Below are 26088 nucleotides of genomic sequence, written 5' to 3'. Positions count from 1 at the left end.
TTCTGGAATTTTTTGAGGATGTTTCCAGTAGAGTGGATAAGGGAGAACCAGTTGATGTGGTATATTTGGACTTTCAGAAGGCGTTCGACAAGGTCCCACACAAGAGATTGATGTGCAAAGTTAGAGCACATGGGATTGGGGGTAGTGTACTGACATGGATTGAGAACTGGTTGTCAGACAGGAAGCAAAGAGTAGGAGTAAATGGGTACTTTTCAGAATGGCAGGCAGTGACTAGTGGGGTACCGCAAGGTTCTGTGCTGGGGCCCCAGCTGTTTACACTGTACATTAATGATTTAGATGAGGGGATTAAATGTAGTATCTCCAAATTTGCGGATGACACTAAGTTGGGTGGCAGTGTGAGCTGCGAGGAGGATGCTGTGAGGCTGCAGAGCGACTTGGATAGGTTAGGTGAGTGGGCAAATGCATGGCAGATGAAGTATAATGTGGATAAATGTGAGGTTATCCACTTTGGTGGTAAAAACAGAGAGACAGACTATTATCTGAATGGTGACAGATTAGGAAAAGGGGAGGTGCAAAGAGACCTGGGTGTCATGGTACATCAGTCATTGAAGGTTGGCATGCAGGTGCAGCAGGCGGTTAAGAAAGCAAATGGCATGTTGGCCTTCATAGCAAGGGGATTTGAGTACAGGGGCAGGGAGGTGTTGCTACAGTTGTACAGGGCATTGGTGAGGCCACACCTGGAGTATTGTGTACAGTTTTGGTCTCCTAACCTGAGGAAGGACATTCTTGCTATTGAGGGAGTGCAGCGAAGGTTCACCAGACTGATTCCCGGGATGGCGGGACTGACCTATCAAGAAAGACTGGATCAACTGGGCTTGTATTCACTGGAGTTCAGAAGAATGAGAGGGGACCTCATAGAAACATATAAAATTCTGACGGGGTTAGACAGGTTAGATGCAGTAAGAATGTTCCCAATGTTGGGGAAGTCCAGAACCAGGGGTCACAGTCTAAGGATAAGGGGTAAGCCATTTAGGACCGAGATGCGGAGGAACTTCTTCACCCAGAGAGTGGTGAACCTGTGGAATTCTCTACCACAGAAAGTTGTTGAGGCCAATTCACTAAATATATTCAAAAAGGAGTTAGATGAGGTCCTTACTGCTAGGGGGATCAAGGGGTATGGCGAGAAAGCAGGAATGGGGTACTGAAGTTGAATGTTCAGCCATGAACTCATTGAATGGCGGTGCAGGCTAGAAGGGCCGAATGGCCTACTCCTGCACCTATTTTCTATGTTTCTATGTTTCTATGAAATATATCCTTTAATTTGATTAATTTAAACAAAGTTTTCTAATTATTTTTCTGATGATTATGAAACGTGTGTGTGGGGGGGAGGCGGGGGGTGGGGGGTATGAAGAAAGGGGATGGATGTAGTGGCTGGGCACAATAGAAAAGGAGGTGTCTTCGATTATTGAACATTCACATAACACTGACAGTTAATGTGAAGCAATTATCATCAAAGTTAACCAAATACTAGGATATGTCGTATGAAGGCAAGTGACTATGTTTCAATAATAAATTATTTTAATGTGTCTAGATCTCTGGTAAGATTACATTTGGAATGCTGTGTGCAGTTTTGAGCAAGACATTTTGCCATGGTTACACAGCTCCTTTAATTCACTTTCTCTTGTGAGGGTGAAACACTGAATTAAGCAAACTAATCTCTGATCGAGGTCAGTCAGTGCTAAGTAGTCAAGGGCATAGTTGGATATATGTTGGCAATATTTACTGCATTACAACAGTGAATACATATCAACAGTACTTCATTGTCTGTAGAGCGCTTTGAGATGTCCTGGTGTTGTGAAAAGTGCAATATAAATGCAAGTCTTTCTTTTTCTTTATAGGCGCTTCAGGACCAGGAGGTTTTAGCACCCTAGATTAGGGAGGAGAACATCAACCAGTTCCGGATTGCTATTTAGTGATCCTCCAAGTGAAACCCTGTGTGTAGATGTCAAATGAAGTTAGTTCAGGCTCAGAAGCTATACTTTCTGTGTGCAATAGTCTACCAACACTAAGCATCTGGACTCACGTGAATAATGGGCATTTGGGTGTGGAATTGGAGGGCAAGCACCACTTATGGAAACGCGTCCTGGCAAGGAACAGGAGTAGCCCATTCAGCCCCTCGAGCCTGTTCTGCCATTCAATGAGATCATGGCTGATCTGTACCTTAACTCCACCCACCTGTCTTGGTTCCATATCCGTTTATACCCTTTTTTGGCAAAAATCTATCAATCTAAGATTTTAAATTATGAATTGAGCTAGCATCTACTGCTTTTTGTGGTAAAGAGTTCCACACTTCTACCACCCTTTGTGTGAAGTAGTATTTATAACTTCTGAATGGCTTGGCTATGATTATAAGGTTATGTCACTTTGTCCTAGTCTCCCTCACCAGCTATCAATTCTACCCTATCAATTCCCTTCAAAAACCTAAAAAGCTCAATCAAATCACCCCTTAACCTGCTATATTTAAGGGAATACAAGCCTAGTTTATGTAATCTCTCCTCATAATCTAACCCTTCTAACCCTTGGAGTTCCAGGCCAATATATCCTTTCTAAGGTGCACTGCCCAGAACTCTACACAGTACTCCAGATGTTGTCTAACCATGGCTTTCTATATCTAAAACTATACAAAGGGGAGACTTGATTGAGGTGTATAAAATTATGAGGGGCCTAGATTGAGTGGATAGGAAGGACCTGTTTCCCCTAGCAGAGAGGTCAATAACCAGCGGACATAGATTTAAAGTAATGGTTAGAAGGATTAGAGGGGGTTCTGGAACTCACTGCCTGAAAAGGTGGTAAGAGGCAGAAACCTGCATCGCATTTAAAAAGTACTTGGATATGCACTTGAAGTGCCGTAACCTACAGGGCTACGTACCAAGAGCTGGAAAGTGGGATTAGGCTGGATAGCTCTTTTTTGGCAGGCACAGATATAATGGGTCGATTGGCCTCCTTTTGGGCCCACGTTTGCCCAGGATTTGCTCAGTTTTTTTTGGAGCAACTAGATTTTTTAGGAGTATCTTAAAAATTGCAATTCTGCACATTTAATTTGCTCTAGTGTAAGTTGGTTAGGTTTTTTTTTTAGATTTGTTTTTTTTTTCAAAAGGGGGCGTTACCAGCCACTTACGCCTGTTTTGGTCATTTAAGCAAGTTTAGACAGCTAAAAGTTACTCCAAACTAACTTAGGCCAGCGTATGTGGCCACTTGTGGCCGCACAGACAAACCTTGCAATGAGTTACGAAATCAGCGCAGGTAACCAGAGATGGCGGGTGTGAGGACCTTGCAAAGCACTAAACACCTTCACAACATTAAAGAAGCATAAGTACATTTAAAGCACCAAGCACTAAACAAAGCAGTACATTTAAAGCACCAAGCACTAAACAAAGTACAAAAATAAGCATTCAATAACAAATAAAAAATATAATGAAGCTGAGAGGACCTGCACCTAGCATCAAGACTTACAAAGCACTAAACAAAGCACAAAAAGTAATAAGCAATTAATTAACAAATAAAAAATAGAAGGAACCCTGCACCTAAAGCACCAAGACCAAAGTAATAAGCAATCGATCAATCAATAACAAATAAAAACAAAGTGACCATGTCCAAACTACTCCTACACAGTCCCATTCAGTACCTTCAATAGCATTCTTTTGCTGGCTCCTACTTTATTCTAACCAATGGCAGATAAATACTCAGCAGTGCACTTACTCCATCCATTGTGTGGCCTTGTGAACATTGCCAGCACGATTTATCTCAATGCTTCCCATTTGTTTCAGATATTGGACACCTAACCTAACCCAATCTACTTCTTCTAAACTGAAACATCAGCATACTAACCAGCTGCAGGGTTTCACTGACAACCTGCTGGGGTTCTGGTTGTCTCAGACCTCCTTTTGCTGGTGTGGCTGGATAAGGCAGCGGGCCGCCGATGAGGGAGCCCATTCAGCCAGGGCTAGGGGCGGCATGCTTCGGGCCCCTCCCACACAGCCTCCAGAGCACACGCAGAGATTGTAGGGGCAAAGCGAGCTGGCACGGCGCCTATCCTGGGCCGACGTCCGGCACGTGACCAATGCCATCGAGTCGCTAAAAACAGCGCTGGGCCCTGATTCCCCGTGTCGAGAAGGCACAAGCACGTGGGGCAATCCTGTCCGAACGGAATTCCTCATCAGCACCATGCCCCGAAACCTCCCTCGGGAGCTGGCGCCTCATAACTTGAGCCTCCTCGGGGAAATCCCCTCCGTGCCTTTCAGTTCTGCGCGGAGGGGATTCCAATATGGGCTGCTCTTGTACACTCTCCACATTGCCATCTTCGTCTGCCGTCTGGACACGCCATGGCGCACCATCTTGCCGTCCGGAGGAGACGGGGTTCCCCAATGGAGTGTGCTCTACGCGGGAGTCCTCCCTCTATTTATTGGGGACTTGGCCTGGAGGGTGTTGCACAGAGCAGTCCTGTGCAGTAAGTTTTTAAATCAGTTCACGGGCTCCCAGGATGTCTGCAATTTCTGAGGTCTGGAAGAGTAAGTGTTCCATGTTTTTATTGAATGTGCGAGGTTGCAGCCCCTCTTCCAATATTTGAAGGGTCTGCTCCTCAAATTCTGGTTGCACTTCAGTCCCACGCTCCTGATCTTTGGGCACCCTGTGTGGAGGGGAGCGGGTAGGTCAGAAGGGTTCCTCGTAGGACTGCTCCTGGGCATGGCCAAGGGAGCCATCAGCTGGTCCAGGCAGAAGGCGGTCGAGGGGGTCGTTCAGCCCGACTGCCTGCCTCTCTTCCGCGGTTACATCTGAGCCAGGGTGTCCCTGGAGATGGAGCACGCAGTATCCACCGGTACGCTCGCGGCCTTCCGCGAGAGGTGGACGCTGGAGGGACTGGAGTGCATCATCACCCCCGGCAAACCAAATTTTAATTTGAACCACGTCAAAAGTTTAATTTGTTTAAGTTTGTCGGTTTTAGTGCCCCCCCCCCTGCTCTTTTTAGCCAGGGGGCAGTTGTATAATTTGTATTTTGATACCTTCAGGAAAAAAAAAACAGGGGGTGTCATGTATTCAACTATCATTGTAACCCATGTATAAGCTCCATCCACCTTCATCACTTGAAGTCTTGGTAATAAAGGTAACTGGTCACAGAGTGACCCTCTCTCAAGTATGGGCCTCGTGTGCATTTATACTGTATAGTAAGGACATATCAGGGGGCACCGGAAACAGCTTTGGAGTGTGACCCCCCCACCTTTAATCAGGGGGCACGTGATTGTTTTCTACAAAAATAGTTGTGGGGGCGAGGAGCTACTGCACATGCGCGCATACTCTAGCGTGCATGTGCAGTGCGCCGGGACCTGGCTCCATCCCCCACTGCTTGTGCTGCGCCATGCCAAGGCCTGTGACCTTCCAAGGTGCGGGGAGAATACCGAGGTAAGTTTTCGGTGCCGTTTTTCGTCTGCAAAGTCGGCGCACTTGGGACCTTTGTCCTGTAAATTTCTATGATTCTATGATAAAAAATCCTCCCCTTTACATTCTAGCCCTCTAATTATAAAGGCTAATATTCCATTAGCTTTTTTTTTTACCCGACTACTACATTTTAGTGATCTGGGCAGATGGAAGAGTGGAAGAAAGGAGGAGTTAGGTCAGGAATATTAACTAATATTTAAGGGTTTAATTATGGTTGGCCTGGCCAGTTGGTGAAAAAGCAATCCTGAAAAGTGGATTTAAACAGTTTTTATGCCAAACACGGAGATTAGTTCCTTTGCATTGTTTTATAGGCAATTGTTGCCGTTATTTGCAATAAAAAAAATCTTAAAGTAAGCAAAAGGCAATATACAATGCGCAGTTCACAAGGTGCTCAGCTCTGCAGAAACTGAGCCCCGGAGAATCTGCAGGGGAGGAGCCGCGGGTAGGGGAAGTGACTGACTGACTGACACTCCGGGATCGGCATGGACCCGCAGGTCAGCACCGAGCAGCTCTTCGATCCCAGCGGTAACATTTACTCATTTTACCGGAAAAACAGTAATGTTGCAGAGAGAAGACATTCCTGTTTGATCTATTTATTTGGGGGTTGCTTTGTTTGTGTTAAATCCTGTTTAATCTACTTACTTCGGGTTGGAACTTTGTTTTCTGCTGACTGGGGCCATGTTTTGCTGTAGGACTCAATCGAACAGCACCTGCCGTTAGTTAGACTTGCACTTACACCTTTAGGTTGTTCCAATTTTTTTGCATGCTGAAAGCAGCGAGGGGAACCGAGTATCTCCTTAACCAATCAGATTGGAGGGTTGAGAAATAAATAGAGGAGGGACTGGAGAAGGAAATGTAAATTAGAGTGGGTGAATGCACTGCCAAATCAGGTACAGAAAGAAATAAAGACGGGGAAAGAAAGATTGGATTAAGAAAAAAAGTAAAATGAGACAGAAAGGAAAAGTAAATTAAAACATAATTTAAAAAATCTCCAACAGCAATTAAAACCTGATGGAATGAGACTCCACATTTGTAGCAGTTAATTTTCAATGCCAGAGAGTTTGTTTGGCAGTTATTAACATGCCGTTAAAAGGATTATCATCATCGGCAGTCCCTCGAAATCGAGAGAGACTTTCATTCCACTCTAAAAGTCAGTTCTCAGGTGACTGTACAGTCCAATACAGGAATTACAGTCTGTCACAGGTGGGACAGCCCGTCGTTGAAGGAAAGGGTGGGTGAGGAGTCTGGTTTTCCGCACGCTCCTTCCGCTGCCTGCGCTTGTTTTCTGAATGCCCTCGGCAACGAGACTCGAGGTGCTCAGCGCCCTCCTGGATGCTCTTCCTTCACTTAGGGCGGTCTTTGGCCAGGGACTCCCAGGTGTCAATGGGGATGATGCACTTTATCAAGGAGGCTTTGAGGGTGTCCTTGAAAAGTTTCCTCTGCCCACCTGGGATTCGCTTGCCGTGTAGGAGTTCTGAGTAGAGCACTTGCTTTGGGAGACTTGTGTCGGGCATGCGGACATTGTGGCCCGCCCAACGGAGCTGGTCGAGTGTGGTCAGCACTTCGATGCTGGGGATGTTGGCCTGATCGAGAACACTGACATTGGTGCGTCTATCCTCCCAGGGGAGTTGCAGGATCTTGTGGAGACATCGTTGGTGGTATTTCTCCAGCGATTTGAGGTGTCTGCAGTATATGGTCCACGAGTATATGGTCCACGTGTTAAAAGGATACTTAATCTGAAATGGACAAGCCTTAACTTTCTATGGCGAGTTCAGTCGTATCTACCATGAAAGTAAAGCAACTTCACCCTTGTTCAATGCATTTCAGTGGTGAAGCAGACAGGGCGACGCTATCTTTTGAGTATCAGACTGCAATTTTTCGATTTTCACATTTAATCATGCGTCTGCCCTCACTTGTAGCATTTGCGCATATGTAATGATGAGTGCCATTAGCCATTATTTTGACAGCAAATTATGGATATTGTATATTTTGTAACATTTTTGTTGTTAGTGTTGAATCCTGGAAGATAGTAAGGTCACAAGATGTTTTACTCGTCTACGATCTCTCTAATTCACTCTTTGAAAGTAGTCTGGCAATGTTTCTATTTAAGTAGAAGTACATATTTAGTTGTAATTTCTGAAGATAATACTTAATACTTTTTATTTTAAGCGTTAAGACTGATGTGTGGTAGTTGGTATGTGTGACCTTGCCTTAGGTCACTGATACTAAATTGCAGAACTATTGATCTAATGTATTTATTGATTGTTTATACCTTACAGATCTACAGAAATGGTAATTACTGCACATAAAAACTTTGAAAATTAGGTGCATTAAGTTATCAGTTAACCAAATTAGCTGACCCCATCATCATCATAGGCAGCCCCTCGAAATTGAGGAAGCCTTGCTTCCACTCTAAAAGCGAGTTCTCAGGTGGCTGTACAGTCCAATGCGGGAATTACAATCTCTAACAGGTGAGGCAGACAGTGGTTGAAGGAAAGAATGGGTGGGGAGCCTGGTTTGCCACACGCTCCTTCTGCCATCTGCGCTTGCTTTCTGCATGCCCTCGGCGACGAGACTCGAGGTGCTCAGTGCCCTCCCGGATGCTCTTCCTCCACTTTGGGTGGTCTTGGGCCAGGGATTCCCAGGTGCCGGTGGGGATGTTGTACTTTACCAAGGAGGCTTTTTGGGTGTCCTTGAAACGTTTCCTCTGCCCACCTGGGGCTCGCTTGCTGTGTAGGAGTTCTAAATAGAGCACTTTCTTAGGGAGTCTCGTATCGGTTATGCGGACGATGTGGCCCGCCCAACGTAGCTGGTCAAGTGTGGTCAGTGCTTCAATGCTGGGGCTGTTGGCCTAAGCGAGGACACTGATGTTGGTGTGTCCATCCTCCCAGTGAATTTGCAAGATCTTGCGGCGGCAGCGCTGGTGGTACTACTTCAGCGCTTTGAGGTGTCAGCTGTATATAGTCCACATCTCTGAGCCATACAGGAGGGTGGGTATCACTACTATCCTGTAGACCATAAGCTTGTTGCCAGATTTGAGGTCCTGCTCTTCAACCACTCTCTTCCGCTGGCACAATGGAGGCGGTGTTGGACCTCATCATCGATGTCTGCTCTTGCTGATAGTAGACTCCCGAGGTATGGAAAATAGTCCACCTTGTCCAAGGCCGAGCCGTGGATTTTGATGACCGGGAGGCAATGCTGTGTGGCGAGGTCAGGTTGGTGGAGGACCTTCGTCTTACGGATGTTTAGTGAAAAGCCCATGCTTTCGTACACCTCGGTGTTGACAATGTTTTGGAGTTTGGCCTCTGAGTGTAAGCAGACGCAAACGTCGTCCGCATATTGTAGTTCGATGATCGAGGATGGGACGACCTTGGGTCGAGCCTGGGGGCAACGTAGGTTGAACAGGTTCCCATTGGTTCTATAGTTTAGTTCCACTCCAGCGGGGAGCTTGTTTATAGGGAGATGGAGCATTGCAGCATGGAAGATCGAGAAGAGCGTTGGTGCGATGATGCAGCCCTGCTTGACCCGGTCCGGACGTGGATTGGATCTGTGGTGGATCCGTTGGTCAAGATCACGCTTGCATATCATCGTGGAGCAGGCGGAGGATGATGACAAACTTTTGGGGGCAACCGAAAAGGAGGAGGGCGCTTCATAGTCCCTCACGGTTGACTGTGTCAAAGGCCTTTGTGAGGTCTGTCGAAATCTCGACCTCCGAAAAGAATGACTTCGACACTTACAGCTCCGGTAGAAGTTTCTTTAATTTACTTGCTCGCAAGGGGTAGGTCACACTCAGTCAAGGGCGAAGTGAACACCTCCAAAATGGTTCAGTTTAACAAGATATTTATACAGTAAAACCAAAGTTCTGGCCTCTCCCTGTGTATTGCTCTGTCTCACAGTCAGTGAATACAGATAAAGAGTTAATTACTATATCCTGGTCCTGACATGGTATCCAGATATTTCCTTTTGTTAGGGTTATCAGAAAGCCAAACGGCTATTACTCCATGAGTCATAGGTAATGGGCTATCACCTGTCTTGTATTGTGTCAGGATTGTTCCAATTTCCTCATCATCACGCCCGGCAACCAAATTTTAATTTGATTTTACGTTTTAAAGTTTAATTTGTTTTAATTGCCGGTGCTTTTAGTGTCCCCCTTCCCTTTTATAGGGGGCACTGGGGAAAATTGTGATTTTAGTGCCCAAAAAAAACCCCAAAAAAAAAGAGAAAAAAAAAAAACCAAAAAAAAAAAGGGGGAAAAAAGGGCCTTGTAAATGTCTGGAGTGTCACCCAGGTTGGGTGGCACCGTGTAATGTTTTATGTTTTCACAGGTAGACTCTAAAAGAGTTTGTTCCAATTTCCTGGTCAGTTTATCTGTTTGCATCAAATGGATGAGGTCTCGGAAAGAGATAATGGCTAGAAGATAAGGGTGGGGTGACATGGAACTCTTGTAGTGTAGACAATAGGAGAGCACCATGGGGGGGTTACTTGTCTCAGCATGACTTGTCTCCTAGCTGTCTGATGGCCATCAGCCATCTCAAACCAGGTTTATGCAAGCTGACTGCTAAAATGCAGAAAGTTCTGGAAGGGCCAGGACTCCATTTTAATCAAAAGGCACACAAATACCGTATGGTATCAGCTTAGATAAAAATACATTTCCACATTCCCCCATTTTGTCCTTCACAAGGACAACTCAATCCATTCTGATCTTGTACAGTCTCTCCATTTCCATTTCCACACAAGAGCCCTCAACAGTTATTGCTACCATAACTCTAGCCGTGGTCTCGGTAGGTAACATAGTTTCTCCCACCCTGGCACAGCAACACTTAATGACGACAAATAATAGATACAGGGCGAAGACTATCAGCAGGAATATGATCAAACCCTGTACCACAGATTTCCCCAGGGCTCCCAACCATCCTGATGTTTTCAGCTAGACTGCCGATATCTTCTGATTTATCTGGGATATACGTACAGCATTCTTCACCTATTAATGCACATGTTCCTCCCTCCTTGGCTAGGAGATAATCTAAGGCCATACGATTTTGGAGAGCCACTGTTCGAATAGCTACCATTTCGTCATTTATCCCTTCAAAGGCTTGGGAAGTTGCGTTGGCTACTGATTCCACTAAGTTAGCCAGTTCCCGTAATTGCCATTCGGTCGATGCTATTCCATAGGGTGGCACCATTACCTTGAATATTCCGTTTAGCCACGTCAAATCCCGTTTAAATCTATGACTTCCATAGGCCTCCCTTAGAGTCCTTACTGATCTGATAAGAGGTACCACATATCCTAAGTAACAGGACCCTGTCCAGTTGGCTGGTAACCATGGGTAGGCTTTATGGCCACAAATACAGTAGGTGCAATTATAGGACGTCAGCTCCTGGTCCTTTTACACTATCCCTCCTTGAGTGGTCTCACCTTCCCACCCTTCACCTGGGGCTTTGTTATGGACTGTTGTCCAGCCAATGGTTGCTATCTTTCTCTCAGTGGGATTAGTTGTGGCTTGCCATTTAATCATTTGGGAACACTTGCTGCGTCCCATTTCTGGTCCTTTAGTCTCATTACTCACTAGGCATATTATACCTTCAGGATTTCCTATTCTGGGAGTAATGCTTAGGAAGGGAGGCTGATGGTTATTATCATAATTGGGCTGGTACCATCCCTGGAAGGCTGTATGTTTATACCCTGCCGACCTCCATTCTGTTTGCTCCTTCGTTTCTGGCCCCTTAGTTAGGTTTGTCCTGTTTTGCACTGTCAACCATTCTACCACCATTTCTGATTCGTTAAAGGGGACAGATCTCAGGGGAATACCCCCCCTGGAGTGGACAGGTACATGGGAACATATCCAACAACTCGACAAGTTTCTTTCTTGAGCATACCTACGACTCAGTGCCATAAATACGTTTACGTGCAATTCCCTTCGGTGGCGGGTCTGTACCCCTGGTGTAATCAATAATGTGAAGTAAAACCCTGTCAAGCCCAGCACCATCAGTCCCCATAGTCCATACAGTTCCTTATTCAGTCTTCCTTTTTCTGTTCCTCTGATTCCTTCTTCCCTTCCTCCTGGTCGGGTGCCCGTTTGCAATGGGATGCGTGGATCCATGTTGGTCTTTCCTTTACCTTGATTGCAGTATTGGTCGCCAGCAAGACCTGGTATGGTCCTTCGAATCTTGGCTGTAGACTGCTTTTTCTTTTAAAAATCTTGATGTAAACGAATTCCCCTGGCTCCAGGTTATGACACTTCCCTTCCGCTGGCTTGACTTGGGCTTCCTTTACCTGTGAATGAAAGCTGGAAATACATTTGGTTAGTGCAATACAATAATTCAACATATTTTCCTCCATTTTGTGGATGTCCATCTGTTTTGCAGTAAATGGTGCTGTAAAAGGTAGTCGTTGGGAACATCCCATAACTATCTCATGCGGTGACAGGCCTGTTGTTCTGTTGGTTGCAGATCGCATTACCATCAAGGCTAAGGGCAGCAGTTCTGTCCATTTCAGTCCAGTGTCATTGCATAGTTTTGCCAGCTTATTTTTAAGCATTCCATTATATCTTTCAACAAGTCCAGCTGATTGTGGATGATAACTGCAATGAAAACGTTGATTAATCTGTAAAGCTTTACACATTTCTCTTATAACAGTTCCCGTGAAATGTGACCTGTTATCACTAGAAAGCTTAGCAGGGATTCCGAAGCGCGGTACAATTTCTTTTAACAAACATTTAGCAACAGTAGTGGCATCGGCCTTTTTACATGGAAAGGCTTCAATCCATCGAGAGAACACATCTACAATAACTAATACATACTTGAATCCCATACACATAGGTAATTCAATAAAATCCATCTGTAAATGTACAAAAGGCCCGACTGGATTTGGGTGGGAGGCAGATTCTACTTTTTCCGTCTTACCCGGATTCATTGTCTGACAGGTAACACAATTTTCACAGATTTGTTTTGCAATTGCCGAAATACCTGGTGCATACCAAGTTGCCAAAATATAATCTGCCAATCCCCCTTTGCCAGCATGTGTGAATGTATGAACACATCGGGCAATCCATGGAAGTAAGGATTTGGGGGCCACCACGCGGCCGTCATGGTGAACCCATATTCCTTCTGGATTTTTATAACATTGATCCTTCGTCCAGGTCATCATCTCCTCCGTACTGGCCTGTGTCTGAAAGGCCAGCACGTCATTAATAGTGGGTGGTGGGTCTGAGCAATTATTTTTCCTTAGTGGGAACAATGACACCTGCATCCCCCCTTTAGACAGAGCTGCTGACTTAGCTGCATTATCAGCTCTGGCATTCCCAAGTGCCACTTCATTCGACTGGCCTGTATGTGCTTGGCATTTGATAATGGCAAGTTTCAAAGGGCATTGAATGGCTCGCAGGAGATTTTCCACTTGTTCTGCATTTTTTGATAGGGGTTCCTGAAGAAGTCAGGTACCCGCGAATCTTCCAAATTTGTCCATAGTCATGTGATACCCCAAATGCATACCTGGAGTCAGTGTAGATATTAACTGTGTGTCCTTCAGCCAGAATACAGGCTCGAGTTAACGCAAACAATTCGGCGTGTTGGGCTGAAAAGGAGTCTGGAAGAGAGGCTGTTTCGACAACATTAAACTGGGTTACAATTGCCTAAGCCGCTCTAGGTTGGCCCCTATCATTTCGTAAGGCTGATCCGTCAACATAGTACACTAGATCAGGGTTACACATTGGTACATCTGTTAGATTGATACGTGGTTTAGTCACTAATTCGGTTACCATTTCACATGAATGGGGTTCGCCGTCTTCTTCCGTGGGGAGTAGAGTGGCTGGATTTAAGGTAGTGCATCTTTTGATGATAAGGTTCGGATTTGATAACAGTTCGACCTCGTATTTAGTGGTTCTTGCGGAGGTTAGGTGTTGGGTGGCACATTTAGTAAGTAAAATCTCGACAGAGTGTGGGATATACAAAATGGTCTGATGATTTAGAGTTATTGTCTGAGCCTGTTGCATAGCATAATAAGCTGCTGCCAACAAAGGAAGACATCCTGGTAGTCCGCGTGCCACTGGGTCTAGGTGGGTACTGAAATATGCTACCGGTCGCTGCCTGTCCCCATGTAACTGAGTCAAAACAGATTGTGCAAAACCCGACTTGTGATGCACAAATAAGTTGAATACCTTAGTGTAATCTGGTAATCCCAAGGCTGGTGCTGAAGTGAGGGACTGCTTAAGACTCTGGAAAGCATTCCGGGATACTTCATTCCACATCCTTTAAGCCTTGTGAGAATATAGTAGATTCATTCACAGCTCATAGGTCTTGGACACACCTCCATTTGTGTGGGCTTCTGAACTGGACGAATCTGTGTGTTACACGGACTTCTCATTTATGCTTATAGTGATTCACAGATCACAGAATGTAAAGTACTTGTTTTCTAATTTTATTAAAAGGCTTCCAAACCCAAGATTTTTCCAATACACCCAAAATGTTGATCAAGAGATCACCTGAAATATCTCAAAATCCCAATTCAACTATTGTACTGTCACTCTTTATCAAAAAAAATCCTCTTACTGAGCTAGAAGCTTTTGTACCAAGAATTTACACCAAGGACAATGAGAGTGTACTCCCCCAGCCTGCACCTCGAGAGACCCACAAAGGCTTTTTTTTTTTAAAAAAAGGCATTACAACTTTCAACCACCGGGACCATGTCTCAACAAACCTATCCTTTGTGCATTTCCTAGCTCTGTAACCTCTCATCCGAATAAATCCACACCTGCGCTTCTAACTTAAAATGTCTTAAACTTCCCACATACAGGACAACACTATGAAGGGTTAAAAAACTTCACTTTGTTTGAAAAAGTGGGTGGAGCTAAAACAAACAGGCAGTTCCATAACCTTTCCAAACAGGTTTCCAGACACAAGGAAAAAAGACAGAAGCACTCTCATTCAAAGACAAGACATTCACGCACTCTCATTCAAAGACAAGACATTCACAAGTCTCTCTCCATTCAATAAAGCTTTTTCTTTTGCTAGCTTCATTTTTTTTTAATCCATAAGTCACTTATCAGGTTCTCTTTTTTTTTTACATTTGATTTACTTCCTCTGTTAATTTTACATGGGCTTGAAGAATCGGAACCCAGGCCTTTTCTATTACTTTCCTTTTTTTTTACCTGGATCTCTGTTTATAAGACACTCCTCTAGACATGTTGTTCTCTCTAAATTAAATGAACCATCGGGTGGAAATGGCCTGTTTTCACCCGTAGTCCACTTTACCGGTTTTTGTTTCTTTGGTCAATTGAAGACTGACCACAATTCTGGAGCATGACATAGGCTGGTGTGCCTTTTGTGGTGTTTTAACTTGCTCCGGCACCCATTCTGGATGATTAAGATTTTCCACAGTTTCTGATCTCACAATTCTTTCGGCCAACTGAGTTCTCTACGCCCACTTCTCCTGGCCGTTACGTGGCCTGAAAAGGGTCTTAATTCGGGCTCAGTCTGGGTGTGTGAGATATGTTGGCACGAACCAACCGTAGTTGATCAATCAGTCACTGTTTCTTTTCTTAATCAATCCTTGTGTTTTTTTTTCGAATCACAACTTTCCCTAGTGACTCTTCCCGTTTCTCTAATGGCAATGACTCACAAAGGTATTGCACACAACAGTAATACAAGGACAACAAACAATATTCCCAGTCTGCGTTGTACGCCACTACAGACCGAGTCCTTAACTTATCCTAATAAAAAAACTGATAAAACTTATGGTTCCGTACCCAAACTCTTTGATCGATTGCGCTTTCTTTTTTTTTCTGTACTCTTATCACATAAGAACCCCTTCTGAATTAAAAACAATAAAAATCTTATCACATAAGAACCTTCGATCGATTAGCGCTTTCTTTTTTCTTTTTTTTTAATAGTCTTATCACATAAGAACCCCTTCCGAATTAAAAACAATAAAAATCTTATCACATAAGAACCTGGAACCCTTTTCGATCGACTAGCACCTACTGAAACCTTCCCCGGGCTGTTTCGAGATTTTTCCAGAACCTGTTCTCTTCTGCTGGCGAGCTGAGAAAGAAATGGTTATAAAAAATACCTTTAGCTTTTAAATGCCGAGTCTTGTAGATGCAGTACCTCCGCTGTGGACAACAGATTACATATGCGATTCAACAGTGAAGAAACCTCTTGTGAGCAAAAGGCTCACCTTGTTTGGCCACTGAAGCCTTTCACTGGAGAGGCACTATGCCTGTATCCGTTTTACTCACAGAACAGAGAGTATGCATCTCGGTGGGACCTCCAATAACTGTCGAAATCTCGACCTCCGAAAAGAATGACTCCGACACTTACAGCTCCGGTAGAAGTTTCTTTAATTTACTTGCTCGCAAGGGGTAGGTCACACTCAGTCAAGGGCTAAGTGAACACCTCCAAAATGGTTCAGTTTAACAAGATATTTATACAGTAAAACCAAAGTTCTGGCCTCTCCCTGTGTATTGCTCTGTCTCACAGTCAGTGAATACAGATAAAGAGTTAATTACTATATCCTGGTCCTGACATGGTATCCAGATATTTCCTTTTGTTAGGGTTATCAGAAAGCCAAACGGCCATTACTCCATGAGTCATAGGTAATGGGCTATCACCTGTCTTGTATTGTGTCAGGATTGTTCCAATTTCCTGGTCAGTTTATCTGTTTGCATCAAATGGATGAGGTCTCGGAAAGAGATAATGGCTAGAAGATAAGGGTGGGGTGACATGGAACTCCTGTAGTGTAGACAATAGGAGAGCACCATGGGGGGGTTACTTGTCTCAGCATGACTTGTCTCCTAGCTGTCTGATGGCCATCAGCCATCTCAAACCAGGTTTATGCAAGCTGACTGCTAAAATGCAGAAAGTTCTGGAAGGGCCAGGACTCCATTTTAATCAAAAGGCACACAAATACCGTATGGTATCAGCTTAGATAAAAATACATTTCCACAGGTCTTTGTACGAGTTGGTGCTGTTCCATGTATTTCTCTTGTAGTTGTTGTGCAATGGAAATCATGTCTGTTGTATCCCTTAGACGGAATTCTCATTGTGACTCTGGGAGGAATTCTTCAGCCACAGGGAGAAGACGGTTGAGGAGGATTCTTGCGATGACTTTCCCAGTGGCCGACAGCAGGGAGATTCCTCTGAAGTTGCCGCAGTCAGACTTGTCCTCTTTTTTGAAGATGGTCACGATTACGGCATCTCTTGCCAATAGTGCTTCTCCGCCATCCTTTCGTGCCTCAGCGGGGATTCCATCTGCTTCTGATGCTTTGTTGTTCCTGAGCTGATGGATGGCCTTTTCTCCTTCGTGCAGTTCTGGGGTTTTGCTGAGATGGTGGTGGCTAGCATGCCTCAGGATGGATCCCTGGGTCAGGAAGAAACTACAGCCACTCATGGACCTCTCAGGTTTGAACTTGGAGTCCCTTCGGCCTGCTCGGCGTCCCTTGGGCCCGCTTGGAACTCGTGGCACGTAGTGCAGGTAATGGCGGCGGCCTTCCCTTGCCAATATATTAAGCAACAACCCCAGTATAACTATTTGATTGAACTCTGCATTAGTTTTGTTGGCTAATCCTTTAGATGTGTTGCTTTTCATTTGCTTGAATACTTAGCACTCTTGGAGAAGTTAACAATCAATGCACTAACCCTTTTTCTTTTATTTCCTCTCTCCCTTTTCCACTTGAGTATCTTTTTTGAAAGGGAATCTAGCAGGAAAGGGAGTAATAGAAAGAAATCACCAATATTTTAAATGAATCCATCCCTCCCCCGTCTCAATCATATGAGTAATATGCTCTGTACTGAAAGAAATCTTGCAAGTGGCTGGTATGTGATTTTGTTGCACATTGGCTCAGGAATGTTGATAATTTGTCCTTGACACATCTTCATGTTCTGTGTAATGTGTCTCTTGCACCCCCTCCTCCCACCCACCCCCCCGCCCCAGTTAATTTATGTCAATCTGCAAATGTCCTTGCCAATCTTTGAGATGTGACACCCTAGTTTCACTACTTTTAAATTTATTTTTCACATTAAAAATCAATATGACAAGGGATGTAATGCTAGTTTTAAAGTAACTTTGTCTAGTTTATAACCCATCCCCTACCGCTGCTGTTAACTGTTGAATTTATGGCAGTTCTACTGGTTTTTCTGATTTATTTGCTACAGTGAGGGTCCTGCCCTTGATTTCACTCTCCTGTGCCGCTGTCCATTACTCCGCCACTTCTGGATCTTACAGTGAATTCCAACTTTGCCACCAATTTTTTTTTTTGCCTCTTGATCGATTCTGTGCACCTCCCGGCTTTTCATTTCCACGGAAATACCTCCAGCAGTGCGTCCTCTGATAATCTACTCTTCAAATACCTTTTGGACTCCCTTGGCCTCCATACCTGTCTCTGAACGTGGGCATCATTTTGCCCCAAGCTGACTCCATCCTATCTATGTCAACTTTATTCCACCATGGGACCTCAGACCTTAACTTTTGGACTCCCTCCTATTGTCTCCTCTTGCTATGTAACCATGCCTATTTAACTTGAGTTTCCGTGTGTCCATTCGCATGCGTGTTTTGGCTGTCGCTCCAGGCCTGAACTCATCACTTCTATTCCCTCCTTTTTTTTCTCTTTTTTTTCTCTTTTTTTTTTACTCCGCCTAGGTTCCTGTCTCCTGTCATCAAGCCACCTTTCATTTGTCCCTTCTCGGCTACTCTGCCCTCCCCCACCAAATCCCTACTGCAGCCCTTCACCACTACTCAACCTTCCTACTCTCCTGCCGCCTTCCCTCTTGGATAAGTCCACAGCTTCCCTCTATGCCTCTTCTTGACATCCTCCCAAGGGTCCATCGCAGCACTCCTTGCGGTTGCTACTAAGGAGGCAATAACTAGCCCATCGTACTCTCTCTCCGACCTTCACATCCAACGCACCCACTGCGGGTTGTTTTAGCCAACTCTTTCCCTACTCATTCACCCCTCCCAGTGCTGACCCTGTGGACTCTGCCAATGGATCAGCTATCACCGACCCTCTCCTTATCTCTCTCCAGAATGTCTGTTCACTTGCGAACCAGGCCTTTGCCATCCATGAGCTTATTGTGGATGATTGCATCGACATGGCCTTATCTTCCATTTGAGCATCTCATCCTGTTCCACCCTTGTCCCCTCGCCTTTAAGATTCTTGTTCATTACCGCCCACCCAAATACCACACCAAGGGCTAGAACCTCCACTTTTGAGCTTATCGCCCAAAAATGGGCGTTATTTCTGGTGTAGGCATTAAAAAAGGGTTTTCAGATCGCCGGCTTCTCGTTCATTCTCAAAACACCTAATTTACATTTTTGAAAATGGGCATTAACGCGAGCGATATCAAATGGGCGGTAGCGTTAAATTTTTCTGGCCTTCTGCCATAAAGTGTGGCCGTCCTTAGCAACAGCATGGCAACGCTTGATTCCCGTGATTCAGGAGGTCAAGGGTCATCATGACATGCGCAGAAGAGGGGACAGAGAGGGAGTTCAGAGGGACTGAAAGTGTGTGTGGCTGTAGTGTGTGCTTGTTTGGCTGTTGTGGGACGATCGATGGCGATTCACCAGCAGCAAAAAGCCTACTAAGCACCAAGAACATAGTTGGCACCAAGTTTTTGTCCAACAAATAAGATATAACATGGAAGGAGGCCCTGGAACTGGTAGCCAGAAACACTGATGGCAGAGGGCTCCCAGTGATCCCAGAGCGCCACACTGCACCCCAAGGTGACACACCCCCATTGCCAACCTCACGAGAGCCAGCAGCAACATCTTGCTTATGGCTCGGGACCGTCCTCTCCCGTATCCATCCAAGCAGCGCTTCGGCTGTCACCCCCCCACTGCCTCCTGCCAATGAAGCATCGCCTGAGGACCTCCTCGGCCGGTCGGCTTAGAGTCAGGAGGGTAAGGGGTCGAGGTGGGGAGAAGAAGCGGGGATGGGGAAGAAGGGTTGGTTTGTACAGAAATACTGATGATTTCAGAATAATGTTCGGTTTAAATGTTTTTTATTTAACAAAACCTTGCAGCACATTGGCTCAGATAGCTGCACCATTACATGCTGGTGATTCCTTAACATCAAAGGGTATAATCACACTTAACTTCAATCAACTTAAACTTCAACTATCACCAACGTGATGCCCGCCATTAATGTATGACCTGCACACCCAGCAGTGTGTCAGCCTTGTAAATAACACCAATGTTCTTTCAGGCAAAGCGATCATTGATGAGCTCCTGACGTAAGGCTCTTGCAGCTATCATGCCACCATGAGCCCTTTCATGCAGTCTACAGGGGGGTGTGGGCATGGCTTCAGCGTCAGCCTGATTGTCTGGCCCGATGTCAGCATCCGTCTCCTCGTCCTCCTCTTTCTCTCTCTGGTGAGGTGGATTGTCAGACTCATCTCCTCCTGATAGCCAAGTTGTGTAGCATGGGGCACACCACCACAAATTGAGCTACCTGCTCAGGGTGGTATTGGAGCTCCTCCTGAGTGGTCCAGGCATCTAAAGTGCTGCTTCAGCACGCCAATGGTTTTCTCCACGATATTGCGAGTTGCTCTGTGGCCCTCGTTGTATTGCCTCTCTGTCTCGGTGTGGGTGTATGCAGGGGATCATCAGCCAAGTGGCGAGGTCATATCCTTTGTCCCCAAGCATTTAGCATTGACCTTGTGACTCATTGTTAAACAAGTCAGATACAGTGCTCGCAAGCAGGATGCGAGCATCATGGATGCTGCCCGGAAATTGAGCATTCACTTCCAGTATAATTTGTTGGTGGTCGACAACCAGCTGGACATTCAGGGAGTGGAATCCCTTGCAGTTCCTGAAAACCTCAGCATCCTGAAAAGGTGCCCGCATCGCGATGTGCGTACAGTCTATTGCTCTGTGCACCTTGAGGAAGTTTGTAATTCTAGAGAATCCTAGAGCCCTCTCACTTTGTGCCTCCCTGGTCATAGGGAAGCTGATCAAGTCCCTCCCTCATGCGTACAGGGCTTCAGTGACCTGTCTAATGCAGCGATGTGTGGCATGCTGAGAAAGTCCTCAAATGTCGGCAGCTGTAGCCCGAAAAGAACCCGAGGTGTAGAACTACAGTGCCGTGGTGACTTTGACCTTGACGGACATGCCCCCTTTGAGCTCATCTTGCCCATGAGGCCCTATTCCCATCAAACTGCTAACCACAAAACTTCCCTTCCTGGCCCCCATGTTAGCTGATATTGTTAATGGTTCCGTCTCTTCAGGTACTGGCTCCCTCCCCTTTAAATCTGCTGTCTTCAAAAAAAATCACCTTTGATCCCTTTGTCCTTGCAAACTACCGCCCCATCTCCAACCTCCCTTTCCTCTCTCAAGTCCTTGAATGTGTTGTCCCCTCCCAAATCCGTGTCCATCTTTCCTGCAACTCCATGTTTGAACCTCCCAAATCAGGTTTCTGCCTTGCTGCAGTACTACAATGGCCCTTATCAAAGTCACAAATTGACTGTGACCGTGGTAAACTACACTTCCTCTTGACCTACCTGCAGCTTTGACACGGTTGACCACACCATTCTCTTCCAACGCCTCTCCTCTGTTGTCCAGCTGGATGGGACTGTTCTCACTTAGTTCCATTCCTAACTATCCAGTCATAGCCACCTATAATGGCTTCTTTTCCCACTCCCACACCGTTACCTCGGAAGTCCCCCAAAGATCTATCCTTGGCCTTCTCCTTTTTCTCATCTACATGATATGTAGCTGACCTTGGTGACATCATCTGAAAACACAACATCAGATACTCACCATAGGCAATTATTATCATAGGCAGTCCCTCGTGGTTGAGGATGACTTTCTTCCACACTAAAAACGAGTACTCAGATGACTGATGAACTCATTTTAAATGGTGAAAGATGCCTGTGCATGAATTCTTTTAACGTGGGGTGGCTGTTGCACGCCAGGCATGACGGAGCAAGGTCTTGGTCCAGTGGCAAGGGATCCAAGACGACTGGAGAGTTGCTCCGGCACATGTGCCAATACATACATACATACACTCTCACTCACCTCATACACACACCCTTTCAAAGACACGCACCCTCTCAAAGACACACACCCATCATAGGCAGTCCCTCAGAATCGAGGAAGACTTGCTTCCACTACTAAAGTGAGTTCTTTGGTGGCTGAACAGTCCAACACGAGAGCCACAGACCCTGTCACAGGTGGGTCAGACATTCGTCGGGGGGAAGGTGGGGGGTGGGACTGATTTGCCGCACGCTCCTTCCGCTGCCTGCGCCTGACCTCTTCACGCTCGCAGCATTGAGATTCGAAGAGCTCAATGCCCTCCCGGATGCACTTTCTCCACCTAGGGCAGTCTTCGGCCAGGTGTCAGTGGTGATGCCGCACTTCTCCAGGGAGGCTTTGCGGAGACATCGTTGGTGATATATCTCCAGCGACTTGATGTACATCGTCCATGCCTCTGATCCATACAGGAGGGTGTGTATTATTACAGCCCTGTAGACCATGAGCTTGGTGGTAGGTTTGAGGGCTTGGTCTTCGAACACTCTTTTCCTCAGGCGGCCGAAGGTTGCGCTGGTGCACTGGAGGCGATGTTGAATCTCCGCATCAATGTCTGCCTTTGTTGACAAGAGGCTCCCGAGGAAGTGGTCCACGTTGTCGAGGGCCACGCCGTGAATCTTGATGACTGGGGGGCAGTGCTGTGCAGTGCGATATGCCGAAATTACCGTTTTTGCTGCGTTACCATTTTTCGGCTGAGCTTTCGGCCTTTACGTCATCAGTAAAGACGGCGTTGCACGATGATTCGCGGCGCAAACCGCGAGTTTTGACAACTTTAGTCCAGGGCTGGGAGTGCTGCGAGAGAAGCCTCGCTGCGAGAGGGGGAAAAAATAAAAAATAACATTTTAAAAACCATTCACAAAACCCTTACTACTAAATCGCTGATAAATAATTAACTAAAATCTTTAACTTACTATTTTTGCAGGTTTTCATACTTAGCGCTGCTGTCGGTTTTCTGGGTGCGCTGTACGGGTCGGGAGAGAGCCGAAAGTACGACGCAAACGCAATCTGCGTCGTTGCACGTCGGCGCACCTCTCCTCAGCAGTATGTGGAAGCGCTGCCACAAACAGGTATCCGAGGATCACACCGACCGGGTTTTCGCAGCGGAGGGTCAAATCGCAGCAAAAACCTGGCTCAAATCCGGCCCTGTAGGTTAGAACTGAGGCAAAGATCAACTATCAGGTGAGGTATTGCTTGTGTCCTGTACGAGGTGCTAGAGTATCAGATACTGCATGTACGCTGATGACACCTAGCTCTTACCTCACCACCACCTCTCTTGACCATTCACTAACTCTGATTTGTCACACTACTTGTTCAACATCAGCAGAAATTTCCTCTAACTAGATATTGGGAAGATTGAAGCCATTGTTTTCGGTCCCTGCCATAAACTCTGTTCCCTAACCACTGACTTCATCACTCTCTCGCTGGCCACTGTCTGAGGTTGAACCAGATTATTTGCAAAAGCATAATACTGCGGATGCTGGAGACTGTTTTCAGCCTTGGCGTCCTATTTGACACTCAGCTCAACTTCCTTCCCATATCCTCTTCATCACCAATACAACTTCCTTCCCATATCCTCTTCATCACCAGTACCACCTACTTCCACCTCCGTAACATCATTCGACTCTGCCCTTGTCTCAGCTCATCTGCTGCTGAATCCCTCATCCATGCTGTTGTTACCTCTAGCCATGATTATTTCAATGCTCTCCAGGCTGGCTTTCCACCTTGCACCCTCCATAAACTTCAGCTCACCCAAAACTCTGCTGCCCATATCCTAACTCGCACCAAGTCCCGTTCACACATCACCCCTGTGCTCGCTGGCCTACATTGGCTCCCAGTCTGGCAATGCCTCGATTTAAAAATTATTCTCCTTGCTTTCAAATCCCTCCATGGCCTTGGCGCCCCTTATCTCTGTAACCCCCTCCGGGCCTACAACCCTTCGAGATCTCTGCGCTCCTCCAATTCTTGTGCGAGGCCCCTTGGGGAAGAGTGACCATAATATGGTGGAATTCTACATTAGGATGGAGAATGAAACAGTTAGTTCAGAGACCATGGTCCAGAACTTAAAGAAGGGTAACTTTTTGAAGGTATGAGGTGTGAATTGGCTAGGATAGATTGGCGAATGGTACTTAAGGGGTTGATAGTGGATGGGCAATGGCAGACATTTAGAGACCGCATGGATGAACTACAACAATTGTACATTCCTGTCTGGCGTAAAAATAAAAAAGGGAAGGTGGCTCAACTGTGGCTATCAAGGGAAATCGGGGATAGTATTAAAGCCAAGGAAGTGGCATAAAAATTGGCCAGGAATAGCAACGAACCCGGGGACTGGGAGAAATTTAGAACTCCGCAGAGGAGGACAAAGGGTTTGATTGGGCAGGGAAAATAGAGTACGAGAGGAAGCTTGCAGGCAACATTAAGACGGACTGTAAAAGCTTCTATAGATATGTAAAGAAAAAAAGGTTAGGAAAGACAAACATAGGTCCCCTGCAGTCAGAATCAGGGGAAGTCATAACGGGGAACAAAGAAATGGCAGACTAATTGAATGAGTACTTTGGTTCGGTATTCACTAAGAAGGACACAAACAACCTTCCGGATATAAAAGGGGTCAGAGGGTCTAGTAGGAAGGAGGAACTGAGGGAAATCTTATTAGTTGGGAAATTGTGTTGGGGAAATTGATGGGATTGAAGGCTGATAAATCCCCAGGGCCTGATGGACTGCATCCCAGAGTACTTAAGGAGGTGGCCTTGGAAATAGCTGATGCATTGACAGTCATTTTCCAACATTCCATAGACTCTGGATCAGTTCCTATGGAGTGGAGGGTAGCCAATGTAACCCCACTTTTTAAAAAAAAAAAGGAGGGAGAGAGAAAACAGGGAATTATAGACCGGTCAGCCTGACATCGGTAGTGGGTAAAATGATGGAATCAATTATAAGGATGTCATAGCAGCGCATTTGGAAAGAGGTGACATGGTAGGTCCAAGTCAGCATGGATTTGTGAAAGGGAAATCATGCTTGACAAATCTTCTGGAATTTTTTGAGGATGTTTCCAGTAAAGTGGACAAGGGAGAACCAGTTGACGTGGTATATTTGGACTTTCAGAAGGCTTTCGACAAGGTCCCACACAAGAGATTAATGTGCAAAGTTAAAGCACATGGGATTGGGGGTAGTGTGCTGACGTGGATTGAAAACTGGTTGGCAGACAGGAAGCAAAGAGTAGGAGTAAATGGGTACTTTTCAGAATGGCAGGCAGTGACTAGTGGGGTACGCAAGGTTCTGTGCTGGGGCCCCAGCTGTTTACATTGTACATTAATGATTTAGACGAGGGGATTAAATGTAGTATCTCCAAATTTGCGGATGACACTAAGTTGGGTGGCAGTGTGAGCTGCGAGGAAGGTTGTTATGAGGCTGCAGATTGACTTGGATAGGTTAGGTGAGTGGGCAAATGCATGGCAGATGAAGTATAATGTGGATAAATGTGAGGTTATCCAGTTTGGTTGTAAAAACTGAGAGACAGACTATTATTTGAATGGTGACAGATTAGGAAAAGGGAAGGTGCAACGAGACCTGGGTGTCATGGTACATCAGTCACTGAAAGTTGGCATGCAGGTACATACAGCAGGCGGTTAAGAAAGCAAATGGCATGTTGGTTTTCATAGCGAGGGGATTTGAGTACAGGGGCAGGGAGGTGTTACAACAGTTGTACAGGGCCTTGGTGAGGCCACACCTGGAGTATTGTGTACAGTTTTGTTTCCTAACTTGAGGAAGGACATTCTTGCTATTGAGGGAGTGCAGCGAAGGTTCACCAGACTGATCGGGATGGTGGGACTGACATATCAAGAAAGACTGGATCAACTGGGCTTGTATTCACTGGAGTTCAGAAGAATGAGAGGGGACCTCATAGAAACGTTTAAAATTCTGACGGGTTTAGACAGGTTAGATGCAGGAAGAATGTTCCCAATGTTGGGGAAGTGCAGAACCAGGGGACACATTCTAAGGATAAGGGGTAAGTCATTTAGGACCGAGATGAGGAGAAATTTCTTCGCCCAGAGAGTGGTGAACCTGTGGAATTCTCTACCACAGAAAATTGTTGAGGCCAATTCACTAAATATATTCAAAAAGGACTTAGTCATTACTACTAGAGGGATCAAGGGGTATGGCGAGAAAGCAGGAATGGGGTACTGAAGTCGCATGTTCAGCCATGATCTCATTGAATAGCGGTGCCGGCTCGAATGGCCGACTCCTGCACCTATTTTCTATGTTTCTACGTTTCTGGTCTCTTGCACATTCCCAAATTTAATCGCTCCACCATTGGCGCTTGTGTCTTCAGCTGCCTAGGCCCTAAGCTCTGGAATTTCCTTCCTAACTCTTTCCGCTTCCCTACCAATGTTCTTTTTAAGCGTTCTGGAGGTCCTGCGCAGCGGGCTTGCCGGCTTTTAAATGGAAAAAACGCGTGTGCGTGGAATTTTGAATGTGCTGAGCAGCCACGTGACTCAAAAAAAGTTAGAGGGCACATTTGTCTTTACCTCTCACTCCTTCTTCAAGGCGCTCCTTAAAACCTACCTCTTTTTGACAAAGCTTTTGGCCTCCTTTTGTGGCTCGGTGTCAGATTTTGTTTG

General features: G+C 45.7%; 1 protein-coding gene across 3 annotated transcripts in view; it reads left to right on the top strand.

Annotated features, from left to right (window-relative positions):
- Nucleotides 1–5931: 5931 nt before the first annotated feature.
- Nucleotides 5932–26088, top strand: part of galt (galactose-1-phosphate uridylyltransferase) — an 81294-nt gene continuing 61137 nt past the window's right edge. Inside the window, exons 1-2 of one of the 3 annotated variants that reach the window (XM_070867978.1) lie at nucleotides 5934–5979; nucleotides 16481–16924. Coding sequence is in view for 1 of the 3 variants with exons in the window: in XM_070867974.1 (XP_070724075.1) it covers nucleotides 5937–5979 (43 nt within the window). In the remaining 2 variants the exon portion in view is untranslated. Of the gene's footprint in view, nucleotides 5980–16480; nucleotides 16925–26088 lie in introns of all 3 variants that reach the window. The other 2 variants (XM_070867974.1, XM_070867985.1) reach the window with 2 other exon arrangements.

The sequence above is a fragment of the Pristiophorus japonicus genome, chromosome 2 (assembly GCF_044704955.1).
Source record: "Pristiophorus japonicus isolate sPriJap1 chromosome 2, sPriJap1.hap1, whole genome shotgun sequence".
In the NCBI taxonomy this organism is placed as follows: Eukaryota; Metazoa; Chordata; class Chondrichthyes; family Pristiophoridae; genus Pristiophorus; species Pristiophorus japonicus.
The sequence above is the reverse complement of the archived record's forward strand: the minus strand, read 5'-3'. Positions and strand labels throughout refer to the sequence as shown.